The sequence below is a fragment of the Talpa europaea genome (genome assembly GCF_964194135.1).
Source record: "Talpa europaea genome assembly, chromosome: 1".
Classification (NCBI taxonomy): domain Eukaryota; kingdom Metazoa; phylum Chordata; class Mammalia; order Eulipotyphla; family Talpidae; genus Talpa; species Talpa europaea.
The window spans coordinates 79155923-79167990 of NC_140073.1; the positions used below are offsets into that span (position 1 = coordinate 79155923).

Here is a 12068-nt window from a genome sequence, read left to right on the forward strand (position 1 = left end):
CCCCTTGCATTAAGAGTACAGCCATACCTTACTTTATTGTGCGTTACTTTTCACAGCAGTATTCCTCATTTTTTTTGTTGTTATAAATTAAGAATTCGTGGTAACTCTACATCCAACAAGTTTGTTGGCACCATTTTTCCAACAGCATGTGCTCACTTCATGTCTCCTTGCCAATTTAAAGTAGATACACTGGTTTGTTGTTTAAAGACATAATGCTATTGCATACAATAGATCATAGTGTAAACAGAATGTTTATAGGTACTGGGAAAACAGAGACTGCGTGTGAAGTGATTTTAGTGCACGATTGACTTCATTGCTGTGATCTGGAACCGAACGCTCTATAATGTCTTTGAGGTGTGCCTGATATTGTAGATTCTGAGACTGCTGCGTTTCTTTGAAAACTCATCCACAGTGAGAGAAAAATTTGTCTTGCTTGACTCTATTCTGCTAATTCCAGAGACTGGAATTAGACTGTCTTTGCCTTCTGTCTTTGCCTTCTCAGCAGCATTCCAGTGATGCCCCCCACCCTCTTGCTGTGTTCATTTTATAGGCCCACCGAAAAATTATTTGAAAAATTCAATAACTGTGTAATTAAAAAAATTCAGAAGTCAATAAAATTATAAAAAATTCAATCTTTAATAATCTCACTATGTATTAGTAGTGGATTATGTAAACTCTTGGGATTATATGACCATTTTGAACCCCCCCCAATAAAAGAAATCTACACATTAGTATTATTCAATGCATTTTTCATCTTTCCTTTACTAGAAATTATGAATTTGCCTAATTTCCTTTGACAACCATTATGGAAGCCGACCCTTGAAAATCTAGTACTTTTTCCTTCTCTTTTCTCCTCCCCCTAACTCGCAACTCGTGTGCATTGACAGAACAATCCATCCTCCAGAATTACTTTCACAGATCACTGTTTTCTTTTTCCTTCCATCTCTTTCTCTAGTAGGTTTAACCACCTTTCTTTTTGGGATAGTGGGAAACGAACAGCCAGAAAATGAAGAAAAACTTTAATCAGTTAGCCTTAAACTTGCATTTCTAATTTTGAGATAAATAATTGAGTTTTGTGGCTTAAATGCTATACCGTTTCCTTTCCAGACATACCACCGTGATCACAAATCATCCCATTCCTTTTACTAGCGACAGAGGCGCCTTTATGCTCTTACTTCCCTATGGCAATCTTCACATCTTTTAACTTTCTGCCGTAGGACCCCCGCTCCTTCTGAGGTAGCGTACTAAGATTAAATGATAAGGCATCGGTCCCTAAAAGGTATTTTAAGGGTAGATGTAATGCGTAGTTGAGTCTTCCATGGGACCACTAATGACTGTGAGAGAGCACCTGTCTCTGTCTAGATGCTGGCTAAAAGCATGGAGTCTGACTAATAATAACAACTCACTTAAGTATAGGGCTCATTGTGTGCCAGTAACTGTGCTAAGTGCTTTGCCCGTACATTAATTCATTTACAGATGAGCTAGCATACTTAGTGTCTCTGATTTATATTTTCAAGGTTGAAAATTGGTGTCCTCGTTTACCTTGGAGAATAAAAAATCCCTATGAAGAAGCGGATCATAATTCTTTGGTAAGTGCTCTTGGAAACTTCATACTATTTTTGTGATTTGGGTCTGATGCCAAGTGATGCATGCATGTGGAATCTTCTGAAATGTCAGCTATTATCTGAAATAGTGGTAAACTAATAAACTTCTACCCACAGTCCTGTGGAAATCTAGATGACCAAATTAGTCAACCAAATAAAACCCAGCCACCCAGTAATTCCCTGAGGGTTGCTAAGTGATAGGCTGCTAATATCAGTAAGATCTGACGCCAGACCAGTACACACTCAGTGATATGAGGGTGTTGTTTGTAAATAATGTTCATACCTGTGGAATTGCTTAGATACAAGTCCCTGGAAATTAATGAAGGAGTGAGAATCTCTCAGGGATCAGGAGAGATGGCAAGGAGATGATGTTGGAGCTGAATTTAAAATGATGAGTGAAGGGCCTCCGTAGTGGCGCAAGGGGTTAAGCACCACATTGTGAAGCAATCCGCAGCCTCTGCAGCACAAGTTAGAGTTCGATCCCCAGCTGGCCAGGGAGCAACCCACATGGCATGCAGACCTCTCCTGCCACACCCACTGCTCCCCTTAGCAGTGTATTTTGTCAGTCTGCCTGTTCTGCTCCCCACTCTGGCTCTGGTGAATCCTCTCACCCTCCCACGCTTCTGACTATACCCAGTGCTTGTATAAATAAATACATGTCTTTAAAAATAAATTAATAAAGTTAATTAAAATAAATAAATTAATTAATTAAAATTAAAAAATTTTTAAAGGGGCACTGAGGAGGATTTGACCCAAGAGTTGGACCCCATGCTTTAGAACATGAGAATCTTGTGAAATTGTTGAGTCGGAGAGGGACAGGAGCAGATGAACATTTAGAATGAACTATGGTTACGACTGCAATGTGAATTCAGGATGTCTCAGATGTTACATGAAATAAATACAAGCAATATTATTCAGTTATCAGTCACTGATTATATCCAGCTATATTAGAACAATGATCTTCCTAGATTTTAAGTTATTCTAGTTTAAATTTTATTCAGCTGTGGTAGGAAAATGGTACTCCTTGCTTTTAAATTCCATAATTTATACTGAATTTTTTTGTTGTTTGAACTGGGAAAAACTAGAAGGGCACATTGGTTTTTCTACTTGACTTTGTGGACAGAATGAGACTTTATGGTAGTCCACACAATACTAGATAGCCTGTTGAGAACTGACCTGAGTTTTTCCAGGAGTCTGCTGCCTTGCAGTAAATTAAAAGGCAATACATTTGGGTGCAGAAAATTTCAAGGTACATCAAGCATACTCATTATTAAAAAAAAAAGCATTTTAGCACAGCTCAGGAATTTGCAGTGACTCTTTCACCTTTCTCAATTTTTAATTTTTAAATGATGCCCCTTAAAGCAGCTCAGCCAGGATCTTTGCTTCAATTTACAATCTTGGGACCTTAAAGAGAAACTGTGCGGCAGACCAGACTCACTTTTTTTTTTTTTTAATAGATTACCTTTTTTTTTTTTAAATAGAGGCATGTTTTATTTATTTGTTTGTTTGTTTGTTTGTTTGTTTATACATGCACTGGGTACAGTCAGAAGCGCGGGAGGGTGAGAGAATTCACCAGAGCCAGAGCGGGGAGCAGAGCAGGCAGAAGGACCGAAGTACACTGCTGAGGGGAGCAGCGGGCGGCAGGAGAGGTCTGCGCGCCATGTGGGACCCTCCTCCGGTGGCTGGGGAGCAGCCGGGGATCGAACCGGCACCGCAGAGGCTGCGGGCAGCTTCGCAACCCAGCGCTCAACCGCTGCGCCACCAGGGAGGCCCCAGACTCACTTTTGAAGCTTTGAATTTAATTGACTATTGCTTAAGTTTTCAAATGTCACGTCACAAAATCCATTGTGCTTTCTGACTTTTTATCTTCTCATTTTTATTAAATTTTTGTTTCTAGGCAGAAATTCGTACGGATTTTAATATTCTCCATGGTATGATGAAAAAGCATGAAGAATTCCGGTGGATGAGACTACGGATCCGACGAATGGCTGATGCTTGGATCCAAGCAATCAAGTCCCTGGCAGAAAAGCAGAATCTTGAAAAGAGAAAAAGGAAGAAAGTGAGTTTCTGATTAATTCAGTTCCGTTAGGTGCCAGATTTCTTTGAAAATCTGGTTTTGCTTGGAAACAAGACTAAGAGAAGTGTCATGTCTCAAATGATGTTTCCTTAGGGTGATTCTGCACAGGATCTTGTACTGCCATTTTTGTGTTTTCCTTTCTCCAGTTACAGCAGTCTTACTTAGCAAGGACTGACACACATGTTTTTTAGGTGAAGCTAAGCAGAATATTTGCCTGCAAGGCTTTCCTATGAGCCATCGGACCATTTTTCTCAGTGTTTATCCCATTCTTCTCAGACAATGTAGCCCCCTTTCTTTACCTGAATAGAACCTTTGAGAATTTTCTGTTAATATCTTGAGAATTTTTATAATTTTGATACTCATCAATTTTGGGGCTGATATGGCTGTTGAGTTACATTGCTGCTCTGTTTGATGCTTTTGCTTATGTTCCTAAGAGACATACTATAAGCTAAATTTGAGCAAGGTTATTTCAAGTTCATGAGAAGATGCATGGAAAAATGTCTATAATATCCCTCAGCATGAAAGATCTTATACCCTATTAAGTAGAGATAAAGTGGCCATAGCTTTATATTTAATGTTCTGATGAAGAACAACAGAACAAAGTAAACCATCTGTTCCCCTAGCTAAGAGTAAATTAAAAAGAGCTTGGTATCCCTGATTTACTAATTTGATATCATCATAAAAGAAAATACAGATACATTTGTAAATCCCCAGCTCACAGCTTGATATATCAAAGTTGCTTAGATCCCTTGAATTGATAAGACAGTACCAAACTTTATGGCACCAAATAGTCCTGTATTAAAGAAATCCATGTAGGCTATTAAAAAAAAATTATAGTAATCTCCAGGATATGGTGTTAGGTGAAGAACTGTTAGCTGAAGAATAGTGAACATTATTTTTTAAAGGAAGAGAAATTTATCTATTTATATACTTACATATATACATATATATGTATATTATCTAACAAAATAACCATAATACATGTGTCTTGCTCTTATTTTAAAAAACACACAGATAAACCTTAAAATTTTAAGTATAGGAGGTGGATAGTGGTCATGGTTGCAGGTAATCTGAATATACTTTGAGCGAACGAACTGTACTCATAAAAATGATTAAAATGGTTAAGTTGAAAAGATACAGGGATTGCATAGAGGTAACATGTAAAGAAACTCAACTTCTCTGAATACCTTACTTTTTAGATTTGACCCTGGAATCATTTTACACAAGTAAAAAGCAAATTTAATAACAAAAATTCACACAAAAATAAAGCAAGTGAACTGACTACATATTCAGTTTTGCTATAAGCACATGGAGAAGGATACTCAGTAACTTTAGGACACAGTAAATTCATTTTTCTGATGGGATATCACACAGAACAAAACTGCAAAAATGTCTTAAAATGTTAGTCATGTACTAGGTGGTAGTGTTGATACTCTCTGGAGTATCATTGTGTGTGTTGGAATAAAGCAGATGAGAAATTAATTATTTTGGTGTCTTTGAGAACTAGGATTTTCAGTCCGGGAGAGAAGAAACAGCAAATGTAAAATGGATAATGTTATATATAACTATAACCCTGAATTCGAATTGTAAAAACCAGTATGAACTCATGATTTGTTTCATTCTTGAGGAAAAACTAAATTTTCTGGCCATGTCCATTGAAAAGACCTACTCACAGTGATAAATTAGAGTATTCTAAACACTAGACTTGAATCTCTAAATATGTAGGAGGTTCTTAGAAAAATGGCTGATTCGAATCTGATACAGAAGTTATACATAATGAGCTTGGAACACCTTGTTATACCGAGAGCAAAGAAGGTTTTGGGTCAAAAGAACTTAGAAGCCAACTTCAGATGCCTCCCATTGACCAAAATGGGACAGCTTGATAACCAATATGGATAATAACTATGATATTTTGAAGCACATAACATGTACTAATATAGATGATTTTATGATGATTTTTTAAAGACCTTATTGTTCATCAATAAGATAATTAGTTTTTGTGAAAACTGATAAAGAATCAGATATTCTCCAGGCTTTTTCTACCTAAACTGAACCTCAGGGTAAGGGTAACCATGTAGTTAATAAGTTACTTTCTCTTTATAAAAAGTAGCCTAGCTGATGAATACAGGAAAAAAAGATGGGTTATTCACATTTTGCCACCCCTAATGCATTAATGCACTGAGTGATCTCCAGTAGCTACTGACAACACAAAATAGACACACAGATTGAAGTACACAGCACAACCTCCAATGTAGTTTTGCCAAAAAAAATCTAATATGAATTTCACCCCGTTTGTAGATCTGATTACTAATTTACCATAAATACAAGGGAAAAAAGAATCTGTTTCACATTCAGTAAATTTCAAAGTGGATATAGACCCTTGTTTCTTTGACAAACTGTAAGCCCCCACTCCTCAAAAAAGGGCAATCATGAACCAGTATAAATTAAACCAAAGAGATATGAGGCAGATCTAATGTATGTACTTTATTTGACTTCTGATGTGAGCAACTGTACTTGAAAACAATAAGGGACAGTTGAAGAAGTGTAAACACTAACATGATATTAAAAATTTAATTGATATTTTATAAGTGATGGTGATGTTCTGGTTTTTTTAAGTGAAGGTTTCTTTTAGAGATACATGGTGAAATATTTATAGATGAAAGAAGAAAATATGATATCTAGCATTTGTTTCAAAATAACAAGTAGGGATTATAGGGGTTTAGAGAAAATTACCTTAAAAAAGATTTGTCATGAGTTGGCAATTGTCAAAGTTACTTGATGAATACATTGGGATTGATTATATTGTCAGTTCTAATTTTGTATGTTCATGAATTTTTTTTCCCATGTCAAAAAGTTAAATATCTGGAAAATCCCCAATATTTGTTAAATGATATGTTTTTCTTATGACTTCCTCTTTTAATCTGATTTTTAAATTATATTCTGCTTTATAAAGGCAGGATCTGCCCGTATCGCATGCTCATAGCCAAAACAGGGCAGTAATGACCGTATTTCTCTCAATCAACAGTGAAGAATCATTTCTTTCCTTTCTTTCTACCTTCTAGAAAAATGACTTTTCCACCTTGAGGTTATATTAGAATGTAAACATGACTTTAGAATTGGTTGATGACTTTTTGGTGTGTTACTGTGGAGTTTGTACATGGCTCACTGGGAATCAGTCTGTTTCTTCTTTTTTTTTTTTTTTTCAGGTCCTTGTTCACTTGGGACTCCTGACTAAGGAATCTGGATTTAAGATTGCAGAGACAGCTTTCAGTGGTGGCCCTCTTGGTGAATTAGTTCAGTGGAGTGATTTAATTACATCTCTGTATTTACTGGGCCATGACATTAGGATTTCAGCTTCACTGGCTGAGCTCAAGGAGTAAGGAGATTACTTTTCAATTTTAAAATCAGAATACAAAAAAGAAATTGTAAACTCTTAAAGCCCTCTATTAGTGTGTAATTTCTTGCGGAGGAAAATGAAAGTGATAATTCACTAAACAGAAGATAAGAAGATTATTTTCAGGAGCTAAATACATACACTGTGAAAAGGATATGTTTTCATTGTAGCTGCAAGCTCCAGAGGCTTCATAAATGAATGCCAGAAAATTCAAACTAAGGAGCTTATTCTTTGCTATTACAGGTGCTTCCAACATCTGCAGCACAAAACATTATTGACTTCCCTAATTCCCTGTCTCTTGCTGAAATTCATACCATTCCCTACTCAACATCAAGCTTTTGCAATCTTAAAACAGGGCAGGTTCCTGTTTATAATTTAATTTGGATAAAATGAATTTCCTGAAAGCTCTGATCCAATCCTTTTTCAATTAGCCAACTTTCAACTCTGAATCTGTTAACTCTACCTGGGTTTTCTGTTTCATTAAAATTTGCTTCTGGCTCTACCCCCCTCCTAATCCTTTTTAGATTGACACAGCTGGCAAAGCAGGAATGCCTAAATTCCCTTTACTCCTTTGGATAATTGCCCAAGAGACTTTCTGCCCAACAGCCTAGTTACCATGTTGTAATATGTCAAATGTTCTAGAAGAAATACCTTGAATGAACATTCTAAAGATGGAGAAGTCACTTGTGTTAAGTTGGAGTCTGAAACCTGATTGGAGGAAGTGTTGTGATAAAAGTAGTAATAGCAGTATGATAATACCAGCTGTCACTGATGGATAGGTTTCCATATGCCTAAACCATGACACTGACTTCAGTTGCAAGAGTAGTATCAACAACTATTATGACACAATATTGGTGATAAGGAACAGCTGACACCTGTTGAATAGTTAATATGTCCAGATACTAAATGCATTACATATTTTATGTTATTTAGTTCTTAGGGCAAATGTGGAAGTAGGTGCTATTGATCTCTGTATTGTAAAGATGAAACTGAAGTTCAAGCCCAAGATGAGTTTTCAGGTCACATGGAGAATACATAGGAGAACTAGGATTTGGGCTCTGTGTCTGTCTGACTTCAAAGCCTGTGTTCTTACCCACTGTACTATATTGCTTCTTTCAGATCTAGATAACGTGAGGGCTGCTGAATCCTTACTCACCACCCTTGTCCCTTTAGCTTGCTGCCTCTTGTCAGCCCTACTCTTGTCTCCTTTGAAACACATTGGGTATATGACCAATGAAGTAGATGCTTTCATACATTCAGCAGTCATTCTTCCAGTGCTTTCTGTGGGCTAGTTCCTGATATGGGATACACAGAGGGGACCACATGTGGTCAAGGAGATGCCAATCTTTTGATAATTACAACTAATACATAATAATTATACTAATTACAATGTGATTAGTACTAATTGAGGTGTGGCTGCTAGAATGTAAGCACAAGGATTGCAGAAACTATTGAGTGTTGTCCATAACTACAGCTTATTATGCACGTAGAATAGTGCCTAGCACACAGTGAGTGTTCAACTCTTTACTGAAAAAAGGAAAAAAGGGATGATTCCCTGGATGGATGAATGGATAAATGGATGAATGGGTAGGTGGCTAAGCAAATGAAAGCACCAAGTACAGTTGCTCCCTAGGGAGGTCAGAGCAGCCATATTAGGAGTCTAGCAGTCAAAGACTTAATTTGGTGGTCAAGATGAAGTCACACTGTTCTTTAAACACTGATGACAAAGTCAGATGTATTTTATTGAAGAAGATAGTTGGGGAAGCAACTTATAACAGTAGATCCTGAACTTAGATGTACATTAGAATCCCTTAGGGGTCTTTATAGACTTCCAAAGCCCAGGTCATGTATCAGACTACTTAAATCACAACCTTTGGGGATGACACAGATATCTTTTGATGTCTCCTAGGTAATCTCAATTTGCAGACAAATTTGGGAACCACTGAATAGTAGGGTGGGCCAGAAGTCAGCAGAGTATGGCTCCACAGACCAAATCCAGTCCTCTGCCTGTTTTTTGTTAATAAAGCTTCCTGGGAACACAGCCACACCCATTTCTAATGTATTGCTTATGACTGTTTTCATTCTACAATGACAGCATAGATAGACAGAGAATGGTAGCCTGAAAAGATAGAAATAGTTACTATATAGAACAAAAATTGAATTCTTGTGGGGAAAAAATAGGTTCTCCAGAGCCTAGCTTTTTCAGAAACCCAGAGAAGAGAAAGATGCGTAAAGTGGTGGCAGTGGAGTCAAGACTCTCGTCTTCTGGACTAGGATGTCCACAATTTGGTGAAGGAATGTTAAATAGAATGCGAGCACCAGCAAGTGTCATCACTGATGACCCATGTCTGGGTGAATGGCATTTCTGTTCAGTTATTTATTCCCACATGTGAAGCTGGTGTATAGTGAAGTATGATGGCTTTGAGGACAAAGGCAGTGATGGATGGATGGATGGATGGATGGATGGATGGATGGATGGATGGATGGATGGATGAATGAATGAATGGGTGTGGAGATGGAAACCATAGTACCAGTTTTGATGTACAATTTGGTAGAAAGGGGAAATTTTGACCTAAGGAAAAAAAATCAGGAAATAGTACAAGACAGTATGTAAAGAAGTTTATACTGTAGAGACTGGAAATTGAAGACATTCAGGAGGTTCATAAGGGCTGAAGTAATAAGAACAGGCTCTGTGGGAGAATGCTGATAGTCAATGGGAAATCTGTACATGAGACACTTTTTTTTCAGCACCTTGTTTAGCCTCTGGAAGAATTTCTGAGAAGCTGGTATCATTTATGATTTTTTGTTTCTCGGGGATTTGTTGAGGATGAGGAAAGTTGCAGAGAGGTTAGTAATTTATCTAAAATCTCGTAGCTGCTATAGTAGGAACAGATTCAGACCCGTATCTCCCTGCCTTCAAAGGCTGTGTTTATACACCACCATGTGGGTTTGCAAGACTCAGAATAAGTTCTCTGAATGGGCCTTGATGGGTAGGCATAATTTGTATAGGTAGCAGATTGAGAACAGCTATGCCATCCTCTCTGATAAGGATTCTTAGTATGTTTATTTGGCTATTAAAGTTGCTGTGTGTAGTACATTGAAGTAAATGGTTTCTTTTCTCTTCTGCCCTTTCTCTAGAATAATGAAGAAGGTTGTAGGAAACCGATCAGGCTGCCCAACTGTAGGAGACAAAATTGTTGAGCTCATTTATATTGATATTGTAGGACTCGCTCAATTCAAGAAAACTCTTGGACCATCTTGGGTTCATTACCAGTAAGTACTGCATGCTGTTCTTAAGATTTTAGCACTTAAATTAAAAAAAAAAGTAAGGTTTATGTTGTTGTAGGTTGAAAAGCTTATCAAAAAAAGCTTATTTTTTGAACCGTGTGGAGTATGTTTCTCATTCCTAATTGAAATTCTGATTGTCTATGGTGAGTTTTTACTTTCAAGGGCTATTCATTATCTTCATTGATTTCTTTTAAGAATAGAAAACAAGGGCCCAGCCTCTTTTTTTTTTTTTTAACCTCCTTAGTATTTCACATCCCTCTCAGTATGCCTACACCAATCTCATCTCTTTAATCAAGTAATGATTTTGATAAAATATGGACAGTGCCATTTCTTATATTTTCTAGGTTGAGATGATGATTCATTTCTCTCCCCCTTCCCCTCATCACAATTCTTATCATTTTTAGGAGATAAAGCTGGGAATAACGTCTGAATTCTTGGGCCTTGTGTTTTTTTCAATAAGCCTCATACTTAGTATTGAGTTCTGCCATCCGCCACATAAAGACAAAGCAAACTCTTCCTGTGAATGAACTTGACTAGGAAAGAACTGTAATAGGATCATTGTGTATCAAGAGAGAAGAAAAGAAAGGATAATAGTTTCCCAGTGAAACACCCATAGTTACCCATCCCCTCCTGGGTAAATGCCCAGCCAAACAGGGCTGGCCCAAAGCAGAGCCACTAAGGCTTCAAAGCATGCCACAAGTCTAAGGCACCTTATGGTGGGGAACCATGGAAAAGGGTAGCAGGGGCGAGGCAAAAAGGAAAGGAGCAAAATCAAGGTCCAAATCAAGGTAAAAGCTGCCATTGTCAGCCTCCTCACAGCTCCTCACCCACATCTCTTCCGAGTGTTTCTATAGCTCTTGACTTCATTCGTCTCTGTCCGTGTTCCCCAAATCCAAAGCCGAGAAGCAAATATGACTTTTTCACATGCGTCTCTATTTTATATGTCTTCTCCATATCTCATCTGCAAGACTCTTCTCCCTCTCTTCTTCAGCTTCTCCTCCCCACTCAGCTCTACCCTTCAGAGAGTAAACCCTGTAACAGTATGACTAGCGTGCATGAGCCTCTCTGTCCAGTCTTTCTGTTATGGAAGAATAACTCTTGCTCCTTTCCTGAGTGTGTCTTTAGAACCATGATTTAATATTTGAAATGATTTTATGTGGCACTAAATAGCACTGAATGATATCATGAAGTTTATTCTTTATTCTTTCATTCTCTCTGAAATTCTTTCATTCTCTCTGAAAAAGACTTTGTTTGATGTTGCGGTGTCTTCAATACTTATTTTAATACTTGCATTTGTTTCTAACGAAATGAAAGTAAGTCTCTGCCTTCAGTAGAATCTGATAATACTTTCAGAAGAAGAGTAAAACACATTTTTGGTTATCTTCTGTTTATTGCAGTTAATACCATATTTATGGCCTATAAAAGTTTCCAATGAAATTCAAAGGTAAATATATCTAAATAAGCATCAGATTTTATTTAGCAGTGTCAGTGAGACATGAACTTGTGTAAAAATTATGAAGTTAGTACCATCTATCAACTTATAGTACGTATTGGCCTGCAGTTTGACCTTCCTAAAAGTCTACACTGTAGATCTTTCAATTAGTACAACTTGGAAATTCTCCCAAGTATTTCTTTTTTATTGTTTTTAGTTATAGAGATCTTTTGATATGTCATTCTAATAACCAATAAGTGCACTCTTAGTGAC

The 12068-nt window shown here is 37.2% G+C and overlaps 1 protein-coding gene across 1 annotated transcript in view; it reads left to right on the forward strand.

Moving 5' to 3' along the window:
* The window catches only part of MGAT5 (alpha-1,6-mannosylglycoprotein 6-beta-N-acetylglucosaminyltransferase), a 196558-nt gene that overhangs the window by 82267 nt on the left and 102223 nt on the right, over positions 1-12068 (forward strand). The window contains exons 5-8 of the mRNA XM_084255260.1: positions 1518-1589; positions 3502-3663; positions 6888-7057; positions 10214-10348. Coding sequence (XP_084111386.1) covers positions 1518-1589; positions 3502-3663; positions 6888-7057; positions 10214-10348 — 539 coding nt within the window. The remainder of the gene's footprint in view (positions 1-1517; positions 1590-3501; positions 3664-6887; positions 7058-10213; positions 10349-12068) is intronic.